The 13,750-nt window shown below is 40.2% G+C and overlaps 1 protein-coding gene across 1 annotated transcript in view; it reads left to right on the forward strand.

The window, feature by feature from the left end:
* Positions 1–1,794: 1,794 nt before the first annotated feature.
* slc24a4b (solute carrier family 24 member 4b) overlaps positions 1,795–13,750 on the forward strand; it is a 50,357-nt gene continuing 38,401 nt past the window's right edge. The window contains exons 1-2 of the mRNA XM_067418204.1: positions 1,795–2,374; positions 9,738–9,851. Of these exons, the coding sequence (XP_067274305.1) occupies positions 2,194–2,374; positions 9,738–9,851 (295 nt within the window). The 5' untranslated portion in view covers positions 1,795–2,193. The remainder of the gene's footprint in view (positions 2,375–9,737; positions 9,852–13,750) is intronic.

Genomic DNA, 13,750 nt, shown 5'->3' on the forward strand with positions numbered 1-13,750 from the left:
CATGGGACAAAGAGTAAGTGAGTGAGTGAGTGAGTGAGTGTGTAAGTGAGTCAGTGAGTGAGTGAGTGAATGAGTCATTTGAGTGAGTGTGTGAGTCAGTGAGTGAGTGAGTGAGTCAGTCAGTGAGTGAGTCAGTCAGTGAGTGAGTGAGTCAGTCATTGAGTGAGTGTGAGTTTGTCAGTCAGTGAGTGAGTGAGTGAGTGAGTGAGTGAGTGAGTCAGTCAGTGAGTGAGTCAGTGAGCGAGTCAGTGAGTGAGTGAGTGAGTCAGTCAGTCAGTCAGTCAGTGAGTCAGTCAGTCAGTGAGTCAGTGATTGAGTCAGTCAGTGATTGAGTCTGTCAGTGAGTGAGTGAGTTGGTGAGTGAGTCAGTGAGTGTGTGAGTGAGTTGGTGAGTCAGTGAGTGAGTGTGTGAGTGAGTGTGTGAGTGAGTCAGTGAGTGAGTGAGTTGGTGTGTGAGTGAGTGAGTCAGTGAGTGAGTGAAAGTCAGTGAGTAAGTGAGTAAGAGTGAGTGATTCAGTGAGTGAGTGATTCAGTGAGTGAGTGAGTGAGTCAGTGAGTATGAGTGAGTGATTCAGTGAGTGAGTGATTCAGTGAGTGAGTGAGTCAGTGAGTAAGAGTGAGTGATTCAGTAAGTGTGTGATTCAGTGAGTGAGTCAGTGAGTGAGAGTCAGCGAGTAAGAGTGAGTGATTCAGTGAGTGAGAGTCAGCGAGTAAGAGTGAGTGATTCAGTGAGTGTGTGATTCAGTGAGTGAGTCAGTGAGTAAGAGTGAGTGAGTAAGAGTGAGTGAGAGTCAGCGAGTAAGAGTGAGGGAGAGTCAGCGAGTAAGAGTGAGTGATTCAGTGAGTGATAGTCAGCGAGTAAGAGTGAGTGAGAGTCAGCGAGTAAGAGTGAGTGATTCAGTGAGTGAGAGTCAGTGAGTAAGAATGAGTGATTCAGTGAGTGAGTGATTCAGTGAGTAAGAATGAGTAATTCAGTGAGTGAGTGATTCAGTGAGTGAGAGTCAGCGAGTAAGAGTGAGTGAGAGTCAGTGAGTAAGAATGAGTGATTCAGTGAGTGAGTGATTCAGTGAGTGAGAGTCAGCGAGTAAGAGTGAGTGAGAGTCAGCAAGTAAGAGTGAGTGATTCAGTGAGTGAGAGTCAGTGAGTAAGAATGAGTGATTCAGTGAGTGAGTGATTCAGTGAGTGAGAGTCAGTGAGTGATAGACAGCGAGTGAGTGACATGATCCTTCAGAAATCATTCTAATATGATGATCTACTGCTTTGGAAACATTTCTGATTGTTATCAATGTTGAAAACAGTTGTGCTGCTTCATATCTTTATGGAAACGGTGATATTTTTTTCCCATGATTTTATAGAAAGTTATAAGAACAGTTTTAAAAAGGACAAAAAATTAATCTTTCATAAAATTAAATTTGTTGCGACTTTAGGTCAATTTAATGCATCCTTGCTGAATAAAAGTAGGCTATTAATTTCTTTAAAAAAAAATCTCAGTTGGACCGGAAGTGATATTTTATAGGCACATTTTTAGAATTTAAAATTACTTAAATTATGTTTGGGTTTACTATTCTTTTAGTGAATTATATGTTCTTTTGGAACTATTTCTTTAGGAAACATTCGGAATAAACAGCTTTGTAGAACTTTGTAATCAGAGATACTACTTTAATATGAATAATAATTTACACATGGTATAAATTACAACACACACACATTGTTTGGACAAGCTTTAATGAAAGTGTGTATGCACTTGACAACATGACAGTGTTAAACGCCTTTACTCTCGTTAGGAGCCGTGACGCGTCGGATCCCCGCGAATGCACCGGATCGCACAGCGTCACGTGTCTCGGGTGGACACCGGAGGAGCGCAAAGTTCCCGACGTTCCAGACGGGAAGAGCGGGAATGCTTTCACAGCCAGAGCGACTGAAGGACATCACCTGAGACCGATGGTATTTCCACACGCGCGCTTCACGGCAGACGCACGCGGCGCTGCAGGATGCACGCATGCAGGAATTTAACGTTTCCAGCGTTGTTGCAATGCGGCGGGGTGGAATCTGATGAGAGCAGGGATCTGGGACAGTGAAGGCTGGGATTTTGCGCTGCTGTATCTGGATCCAGACCTCTGATCGCGCTCTCTCCGGTTGCGCATTACCCGCAGCGGTGCGATCCGTCCGTCAGTGCTCGCTGAAGCCCCAACGATGACCAGCGCGGATCCGGAGCAGCATCAGGACCACACCATGACGACGGTCTCCAAGAAATCCATCATCGCCAAGATGTTCAAAGTGCGCAAGAGGAGGGAGATGCTGTCGGCGCAGGTGTGTTTGGTCTGCAGTGTTCTGTTCGTGGCGTGGGGCATGTCGACCATCCTGACCAGGACAGGTGAGTCCGAGCGGAACCGGGGTCTGGGTGTCAGTCAAAGCCCTAAAGGAGAGAGGGTCAGTAATCCACAGATTATAAGAAGTGTTCACTGTCAGAAGAGCTTTTGATTGACAGTTTAACCCCAAATTCTTTAAACATTACTTATGGTATTTAGAACCAGTAATGGATTTCCTTTTAATGTTCAATAAGAACTGAACTATTAATGCAATTCTGTGTTAGTGGATAAACACATTCCTGTTTATTCATTGTATTTTTTCTGTCATAAATTAGTGTCATAATAACCTCCAAGAAATAACCATGAAAAGCATATAAAAATGAAATTCTGTTTTAAGAAAATATCTGGTTTCTAAATTGATTTGTTCCCATTTTTGCCAGATTATGTTAGAAATTCAGTTTGCATGACATTATACAGAAAAATATGTCCATAAATACAAGTATAAGATTGTGCATCATTGTGTTCTATGAGATTCATTACTGGCAGTCTCCTGTCTGTGCATCATACATAGGCTATATTTGTGGTTGTGAGATGTATTAGAGGCAGATGGACCTGTTCTTATCAGGTCGCTACACTAGGGCTGTGTTTAAAACCACAGTGAGCTGCCCATCTAGACTGCATTGATGCACACAAATATGTGTAGGTACACAGAACGCTAGGTTTTAAATCTGTGTGTGTGTGTGTGTGTGTGTGTTGGTGGCGATGCTCAGTCTCATATGCCGCAGTGTGTGGAGACAGTATGTTTGGTCTGTTATGCACGCTGGGTTATAGATTTTTAATGCACTATTCTCCTCTGGTGATTTGTCTTTCATGGCCAGATGTGTGTCAGTGTGCAGTCTGGTTCTTTTGGGGCAAATGAAAGTCACATTCCTCTGATGTCATAAAACATCACGATATGAACTGAGACTGAACTGAGCCGCACATACACAACAAAGCAAATGATGCTTTATTTATATCCGTCATGGATCTTGCACATGTGGAATTGAATATACATGTTCATCTTTCTTTAGTGTGGCGGTTGGAGCATGAAAAAGCTCTGATCACAAAGTCCCTCCAGCGGGAGTTATTATATCAGTGTCACTGTTTCTGAACTTCCTAAAAGTTTTCTTCCGGGAACCAACACGTCATAATATTCCAAAGTCATCCCTGTTATCAATGATTTTATCCCTATCACAAAAATGACATTTAAACGGTTTTCTTGAATGTAACTCCACACCCTTGCCTTATTTAGTAATGGTACTATCAAAATGCAAATTAGCCCCGCCTCCACTCACTCATCACCAACTCGTTAGCAAGCGGATAATCTAGCGCTCGGAAAGCGTTCCACCCATAGGGGCGACCATTGCTAACCAAGCCATCACCTGCTGTTACCATCCCATTGACTCCCATTCATTTTTGAGTCACTTTGACAGTGAATAACTTTACATCTGAGGCGTTTAGAGACTCCATCTGTCCATTGTTTATTTCTAAAGAAACACGACAATGCATAAAAGGCTCCGTTACCTTGTATCTTACACTATCGCCCCGCAGAAGCTGTTTTTTGTAAAAATAGGCTAACGATTGCGTCATAACCAACGCGACTCTGTCACACAGTTGAGAAATTACCGTATAGACAGGAGGAGACGCTCAGAAGCAATCTTTTACTGTCTACGAGGCAGACGGGGGGACGTGGAGACATAAAGTCTGATAAAGTCAAGGGAGAAGAATGGGGAGAAGCCGATAGTGAGCCAAAAGCAACAGGACAAAAAATTTAAACAATGTGATTAAGATTTCACTTTGCAAAACTACTAGAAGACCTACAACTGTTAGAGAGGTTGCTCACGTCACCATAGACAGTAAAAGAAATGGACAGAGCAATCCCATTGACTTCAACGGCAGATAATGAGGCCAATCAGAGGCACTCACTTCCTGATGGCTGAGCGAACTGCGCAGGCTCAGACTGAGCTTGACGACGTAGATGTGACGTGAGCCTCCTGCCGGACAGCTGTAGGTCTTCTAGTAGTTGTGGAAAGTGAAAGCTGAATCACGTTGTTTAAGTATGTTCTCCCGTTGCTTTTGGCTCACTATGGGCTTCTCCCCATTCTTCCCCCTTGACTTTATCAGACTTTATGTCTCCACGTCCCCCCGACTGTCTCATAGACAGTAAAAGATTGCTTCTGAGCGTCTCCTCCTGTCTATACAGTAATTTCACAACTGTGCGACAAAGTCGCGTTGGTTATGACGCAGTCGTTAGCCTATTTTTACAAAAACAGCTTCTACAGGGCGATAGTGTCAGATACAAGGTAATGGAGCCTTTTATGCATTGTTGTGTATCTTTATAAATAAACAATAGACAAATGGAGTCTTTAAACACCTCAGATGTAAAGTTATTCACTGTCAAAGTGACTCAAAAATGAATGGGAGTCAATGGGATGCTAACAGCAGGTGATGGCTTGGTTAGCAATGGTCGCCCCTATGGGTGGAACGCTTTCCGAGCGCTAGATTACCCCCTTGCACGTCACATCCACATCGTCAAGCTCAGTCTGAGCCTGCGCAGTACGCTCAGCCATCAGGAAGTGAGTGCCTCTGATTGACCTCATTTTCTGCTGTTGATGTCTATGGGAACGCTGTGCCCATTTCTTTTACTGTCAATGCTCGTTAGTGATCACACATTGACGTGATTGGTTATAAGGAAGTTTGTGACGTCAGAAACACCAGCGATTTCAAACCGCATTTTTGATACTGTCTTTGATTCACTGCAGTTTGAAGGAGTTGACTGATGAATTTGCACATGGTTTGTCTTAAAGCATTTTAAAACCACCATATAGACATATCAACACCACAGGGGGATTTAAATAATTCCTGCCCAAGGCATACATGTGGAGCTTGGTCGAGTCAGTTAGTAGTGTGTTGAAACTGGAGGTTATGGTAAGGGGGGGACATTTCCCAAACACGCTCAAAGCGATTGACCAATCACAACACTCTAGTCCAGCCGACCAATCAGAGCACATTGTGCTTTCAGAAGGAGGAGCTTCACAGAGACAGGAACTAAACAGAGAGTTACTGACAGACTGGGAAGAGAGGAGCCGCAACAGTGGAGAATATGAGGAAAATAAGGTGTTTTTTAACATTCAAGCATGAAAACCTATTATTGTAGAGCCCCGAAAACAAAACCAAGCCTTTGTAAAAGGGCATATTAGATCCCGTTTAACCCTGTTTTTCTTTGTAATATTTCTATGTCCAGTTTGTATTTTTTATAAAAAATACATTTGCTGTTACAGCAAACATTTTACAATAGATTCCCCCCAAAAAGTTTACTTATTAAGAAGTGACTGGTGAGCACATCTCCGTTAGAGGATCAGAATGTTTCTTTAATTTACTTAATCACATTTTAATTAAGGAAAAATCAGTTCCTGATTATAATGATTTGTATTGCTTGCTAACTTGCTTGGCTCTGTAATGTGAAGAGTCACATGGTGAATGGCGTCGCACAGCGCGTACTGGGCTGGTCTTGTGTTATTGCTTCACAGACACACAGTGTTCAGATTTCATGCAAGATTTATAGAGTCTTTTATAGCAGCCTTCCAAATCTGCTTATAAATCATTAAAATTGTCCAAATTTGCATGCAAAATTCACCGCCATAGTGGGTTGTTTTTGGTTGGTTGCTGCTTACTGGTCCAAACCCTCAAATCTCTAAAAGTGACTCGGATTCCTCCAGATTTTGCCTGCATGTCTATCATCTACCAAGTGAAAAGTCTGATCTCTTTGACAAGCACACACAAGCCGCTCGATCTGAGGTATCACTCAAACCGAAATGTCATGCACAAATGAAATATAAGCCTTCTGCATCAGACACTAAGATGTTAATTACAATAAAAACAAGAAGCTTAAAAGATTATTCTGCACTGATACCGTACAGACAATAGTAAATCTGTTTCTCACAGCACGACGTTTGAAACATGAATGTCTGCTCGTGACAATAACTTAAAAGCATGTGTGTGTAAACGTCAGACTCTTGGTGCCTTCATAATGGTTCAGGAATGAAAGATCAGAGACAGAGGGAATAACCCTCCCTTTTGAATCAGGCAAATCAAAAGCAATACTGTCACTCTTATCTGTTCCTATTTTATGCATTTTTGGCCCTATTTTAATGATCTAAGCACATGGTGTGAAGCGTACAGCGCAGGTGCTCTTGTGGCATGTCTGAATTTGCTGGTTTACCGACAGAAAAAACAGTCGACGCAACAAAAGGGTCGTCCCTCATCTCTTAATGAGTCATGGGTGTGTTTTGGGTGTGAGCATGCAATAAACCAATCAGAGTCTCATCTCCCATTCCCTTTAAAAGCCAGTTGTGCTCACACCATGGCGGATTCACTAGTTACATGGAGAAATATAGACACTCTCAACCTGACGAGTCAGTTTAAATGCATGTGTGCAATGCCACAATTGGCTGAATAGTTGCCACTTTCATTCATCATTACTGCAAATAGGTCATTCTAATACATGCAATGACTATTAATTATGACATGTAGGCATTTTTGTTTTTATCTACACAATAATATTATTTTTACATTGTAATCTTTTTATTTTTAACATTTAAAAATGTGTGTGTGCTGCTGCACGTCCCTGTGTGTGTAATAATCTTTAGAGCAGGTTTGTGTTGGTCAATGCATGCGGTCAGTCCTTTTTTTAGTTCCTCAAAATAGCAATTCTCCAACAATGCTCCTGAACACTCCTGGTTTAGACCAGACACCCATGGGGGAACAGATGAGCCGGTGCATTTGATATTTAAACAAAATGGAGCTGGACGTGAAAATGATAACTTTGTCAGGCTGAAACTAGCAAAAAACACTTGTGTCTGGTGCTGCATTACGGCCGGCTTATGATCGGGCACCAAAATTGTTTATTTTCTTAAATTTGACTAAAAAGTAATTTCAGTTTCATCTCACTGTACAATATTCCCAAATAGTGTCTTTGATTCAGAATTAATGGGAGACAGTACTAATTGTGGGAAAGTGAAAATCCTTTCCTTTGTTCTGAGATGTTCCAGAGCTCTCAATCTGAGCTCTTTTGAGAAATGGCTCTGGCCTGGAGCTTGTCAGGTAGTCTGTGTGAGTGCCTTATCAGCATTTCAGGACAGTCGTTTGGGCTGAATTTAGGCCGGTTTACTTTAATTGACACCCTTTGATTGAACCAAATACCTGCTGTGGAGCAAACGCTACCGGCGCTGCTCAGTCATTCAGAAAAGAAAATGATTCATTCACGTTAAAGCAGAGCACATTAAAGAAACAAGTCGCCTGCTTTATTGCTTTATGCCTGAAAAATGAACAATCAGTGGGCGGGATCATGTCACTCAAACACACCGATGCCAATGAGATTCAACGGCTCTATTTGAGCGTTGAATTTATCAGTGTATATTATTTCATTCTGATGGTGGTAGAAATAATATTTACATTTATTTATGGTTAGCATTTAAAATAATTTGAAGGTTAATACATGTGAAAGTTAAGTTGGTGATTAGAAGACATTTTTTTTGAAGATGATTACATACTATTTTCATAATTAATTAAGTGTGTTACTTTGTTTCTTTGGGACATTTACTTAATTTGTACGTGAAAATTGTTTCTACGCCAATTTTGTCTTCAGTGTATTCAGTAATATTACTGATTTAACTGCACGGACACTAGATGAGAATAAAAATAGGAGCTGAATTGAGCAGAATAATGATGTCAACTTTGCAACATCCATATTATTGAACTGAATTGAATTACCACAGATCTGACTTAATGACTCTGTAGAGAAATGAACTCGTTTCATACTTGATGAACTTTGCAGCATTGACAAAGCATTGAACTGAACTGAGCTGAATAATGACACTTTACAGCTGGAATTTAATTTGTTTCATAATTGATGAATTTTTTATAGCATTATTTTCCTGTTTGTTAATGTGAAGCTGCTTTAAAAAAACACTGTATATAGCACAATATAATACTTTAATTTCATATTTGAATCTTTATATTTAATTATGGTTAATATTTAAATTAATATGAATAATACATTTACAATAATAAAATGTAATACATAAATATTCATTTTAAGATATTAATTTACAATATTTATTACCACATACAAAAATAATCATTATGTTTAAAGGATTAGTTCAACCAAAAATGAGATTGATGTCATTAACTCCTCCCCCTAATGTCGTTCCACACCCATAAGACCTCCGTTCATCTTCACACACAGTTTAAGATATTTTATATTTAGTCCGAGAGCGTATGCAAGAGTATGCACACTATACTGTCCATGTCCAGAAAGGGAATAAAAACATCATCAAAGTAGTCCATATGAGACATCAGTGGGTTAACAAAAACTACTTTATTCAGCATTGGCTTCTCTTCCGCGTTTGTTTTCCTCAAATAAAGATTCGAATGGTTATGAATCAGCGTATTGATTCATGATTCGGATCGCGTGTCAAACTGCTGAAATCTCGTGACACTGGCGATCCGAATCATGAATCGATAGGCTGATTTATAACCGTTTGAATCTTTATTTGAGGATTGAAAACAAACACAGAAGAGAAGACAATGCTGAATAAAGTCGTAGTTTTTGTTATTTTTGGACCCAAATGTATTTTGGATGCTTCAAGAGACTCTAATTAACCCACTGATGTCTCATATGGACTACTGTGATGATGTTTTTATTCCCTTTCTGGACATGGACAGTATAGTGTGCATACACTTGCATACGCTCTCGGACTAAATATAAAATATCTTAAACTGTGTGTGAAGATGAACGGAGGTCTTACGGGTGTGGAACGACATTAGGGGGAGGAGTTAATGACATCAATTTCACTTAAATTCCTAGACTATTTTTTCACACCATAATACAACTGTAATACGGTTTGTAGATGGGAAGGAAGGAGGCGGGAACCGGCGAACGTTCAAAAACATTTATTCAAAATAAATAAACAAAATGAAAGTAAAACCGCGGGCAGCCCCTCACGGACGACTGCCCGCAAACACACAAACAAAACATAACATAAATTCCAGGCCTGGTCCTCTCTCGTCTTCCGCTGTCCTTGCTCCTCCTTATATGCTCCCGTCACATGGCCGCGAGACGAGACCGGTGTGCCACGCAGCTGGCACTCGTGAACATTAATCACCGGCCCGCTCTCGCGGTCCCTCGCCCGGCTGCCTGTCACACCACAACAACATATTACAATTGATAAAAGGGTACAATAATTGCAAAGTTTCTATCTACTTATTTTTGAGGGTTACAGTCTGAGTTGAGCTATTTAAAGTGATAGGTTTATCATGTTGTTCCAAACCCATATGTATTTCTCTCTTCGTCATCTAGTGATTTGATCACTGTTTGGTTTTTTCTAGGTCATGGCATGATTGTGGAGGAGTCGCATATGGAGTCACATGACCACTGGGGGCGGCGGCTGATGTCATCGACACCTGATAATGCGACGGAGGAGAAAAACTGCACAGAGCCAGGTGAGGTGACGTCCTCGTCTGTCTCTAAACAAATGCCTTCGGAGAGCAGATCGCATTCTTTGCATCTCTGGCAGAAACATCAGCAGCAGACAAATGATCTGGCGTGAAGGTTTGGCTGGTGATAAAAATATTTCAGCACAATAGAGTGGCCAGGGACGTTTTCAGGCATAGACAAAGTTAGGGATGCACCGAATGTTCGGCAACCGAAATTATTCGGCCGAAAATAGCCAAAAAAAGCACTTTCGGTATTCGGCCGAATAAGTAAAAAGGCCGAATAATTTTTGCAGAACAATGACGTTTTTAATGACGCGATCAAATAGTAACCCACGTAGAGTGAGAGGCGGGCGCTTTATGCAGCAAGCATGTCAGCAGTGTGGAAGCACTGTTTAGTGCTGCATCTCATGTCATCGATGAGAAGAGGAACCGACTTTCATGTGAGAAAGCAGAGAAGCTACTTTTCATAAAGAAGAACCTGCCACTTTTCCTGAAGAAGTAGGCTAAGTAAGCTTATGTCTAGGACAGTTTTTTTTTTTGTGTGGGTTCATCCACCTTTTTTGCACTATTCAATGCACATTTGAGGTTTTAGACATACAGAGTGTATTTTTATTTGATTTATTTCTCTGAAAAGCAACACAAAATAGTAAAAAGCTAATTTTTACTATTTAATTATTGTAATGGTAAAAAAATGGCCGAAAAAATGTGAAACACCGCGTTCGGTATTCGGCCTTCGGCCAAGCATCTCATTATTATTCGGTTTCGGCTTCGGCCAAGAATTTCATTTCGGTGCATCCCTAGACAAAGTAGCCGGTCGTCTAAGGCGCCATCGGGTTGATATTCCAATAAGAGCATATCAAAAAATCTTTGTGTGTAAGGGGTGTCACGGCCACCCTAAAATGTTATTGCCACCCCCACACTATTGGATCAGAGTACCTGAAAGCTGACGAATCCTATATCAGAGTACTGATGCACAGTAGGCTACTCAATGGTATTACTGGTATTCATTTGAATCCTTATTAACACAATTATACATTCATATTTTTCAGAAAACTTGGCATATATGTCTGTTTACATTAAGTGCAAAAGCCTGCAGAGGCTATTTACACTAACTCCGCCCACTGACGTCTGATTGGGCCTGGCAAAATGTATGAAGACGCTGATTTGTCAACAGCAGCTTTAGTGTAGGGGTGAGGTGTGTGGCAGAACGTTTTGACGCAAATAGATGAAAGTTCGAAGAAACTCACTTTTCCCTTCACATATCAGATCGGAAAGGCATTTATTTTCAATAAAAATGGAGAAAATATTTGAAAAGTGCAAATGAGGTGTCTAATTCGTGTTTAATAATAAAGTGTTTATCAGAGAGGGTTTGGGGTATAGGTGTAGGGAGGACTTTATTGTCCCAATACAATAAATACAATAATTTACACTCTATGTTATTATTGCATCCCATTTAATGTGCAGCAGCACTGTGGTGAAATAGTATCTGCCACTATGTTTAAGCATAAATAGCACCTAACTACTACTTACACTGATTAAAAAGAAAATACTGCTGTTTTTTACATAGTGTAAATCGCAGCCATATTGTTATGAAAATATTTTTTTCACTTCATGGGATTGTAGTCCTTTTCCTTATTAAAGCTGTTGAGAATATGATAGTCTTATAACCTTTTTGCTTCAAATCAAAGTTTGTAGTGTTGTGATTCATTGTGTAGTTGGTTGGTTTGGTTCATGACTTATTGTGTTTTTTTTAAATGGGAAAAATACTTCTGGAACCAAAGTCATGGAAAAAGTGGGCAAACCCTAATGCATGGTAGATTGACTTTTTAAAATGATTCAGCGATTCATTAACAATTTGTTTCCAACATTGACTGTCAATTTACAACAACCTCAGTGTTTTCAGATTGTTCTGCACCTGATTTTTCACCCTTTCTATGGATCATAGTGTTCAGATGTTTGTGGTGTTATGTACTGATATGCCATGGCTGTTAGACTGAGCTTTTAGGACTATGTTTAGGTTCTTTGAGATGTACTAATGACCCACACGGAATTATCATCTGTTTTTAGTTAATCAGCAGATGGAAAACTTCACAGAAATGCGTTAAAGTAAGAGCTTTGATGAGATTTTAACTCCATGTCAGGCTGTTTTTTGTAACTCCAGTGAGATTTAAGGTTTAATGTGACTTTGCCGTTCACTTTTTTAGTTTTAATCAGCTTTGGTCTGGAGAGAAAGGCCTGCGTTTAGCTGACACCCGGTTTCTTCGGAGTGCACTCTGTCCCGGACTTACGGCTGTTATTCCGACTGTGGTTGTTCTCATTAAATTCTTTCAAACTCAAATTAAAAATCTAATTTTAGCCGTGGATGTTCTGTTTGTTCAGCTTCATAAATTTGAAGTCAGGCATAATTTACTAGAATCTGCACTGAGTTTGATGTTGTTCGTCTTTATGGCCGTGGAACTTCATTTCATGCATATTCGAGGACATCTGAAGTCATTTTACATGTGTTAGTAGCAGTTTAAATGTGACAATCTTTCAGATTTATACATTCAATTTAACATAAACATAAAAGCGTATCAGACCGTGGCCATTGCGTGTCAGATAACAATGTTTTTGCTTTTCTAAGATAACAACATGAACCTTAATAATCATAAAAATGCAATTAGCACTCTTAAATGTAAAGGTACCTAAAGGGGGTTTTCACACTGATGCCATAGAAGAAGTTTTTTGGTCCAACAAGAACTTTTCAATCAAATCTTAGAGTAGGCAATTTCAGAAAGGTTCGCAATAACAATCTAGCTTTGAAAGCATGAGATCCACAAAGCCACACCTCCTCCAAAACACATGAACGCTCACAGCCAGAGCAGAGTCTGCAAAGTGATACGAGATGATAGATGGTGTGCTAACAGTGTTTTCTTTTACATCACGTGGATGGCCGGGTGTGTGTGATGCTTTGGGCAATGTTCTGCTGGGAAACCTTGGGTCCTCCATCCATGTGGATGTTACTTTGACACGCTCCACCTACCTAAGCATTGCTGAGACCATGTTCAGCCTTTCATGGAAACGGTATTCTGGTGGCTGTGGCTCTTCCAGCAGGATAATGCTCCTGACACAAAGCACAAATGCTTCAGGAATGGTTTGAGGAGCACAATGAGTTTGAGGCGTTGACTTGGCCTTCAAATTCCCCAGATCTCAATCCAATCGAGCATCTGTGGGATGTGCTGAACAAACAAGTCTGATCCATGGAGGCCCCACCTCACAACTTACAGGACTTAAAGGATCTGCTGCTAACATCTTGGTGCCAGATACCACAGCACACCTTCAGGGGTCTAGAGGAGTCCATGCCTCAACGGGTCAGGGATGTTTTGGCAGCAAAGGGGGAACAACACAATGTTATGTCATAATGTTATGCCTATTTTTCATATTTCAATTTTTGCATTTTTAAATTGGCATCAGCTATTTAGTAATAATAGCCATAGATTTGATTTACTATGCTTTATATAAAAATAGCAGTATTTTCTTTGCAATAGGCTAAATGTAAATACTAGTTAGTTGGCAGATACATACCTCAGAGTTTTTGTACATTAAATGGTATGTAATAATTACATACAGTGTAAATTATTAGATTTATTACAATTAACCACTTTAGACACTTTATTCGTAAACACGTTAGACACTTTATTTCCACTTTTTGAATATTTTTTGAAAATAAATGCCTTTCTGATCTGATATGTGATGGGAAAAGGGAGTAGAGCGAGTTGGGCAAAAGGTGGATATGAAAATGGGTCGATTTGCATCAAAACTTTCTGCTATGTGCTTCTAACGTCTTCTGTAATTTTGTCTGGCCCAACCAGACGCCAGTGGGCGGAGTTAGTGTAAATAGCCTCTGCCTTTTATATTCTTTGATC

Source organism: Pseudorasbora parva, chromosome 15 (assembly GCF_024679245.1).
Source record: "Pseudorasbora parva isolate DD20220531a chromosome 15, ASM2467924v1, whole genome shotgun sequence".
Taxonomy (NCBI): domain Eukaryota; kingdom Metazoa; phylum Chordata; class Actinopteri; order Cypriniformes; family Gobionidae; genus Pseudorasbora; species Pseudorasbora parva.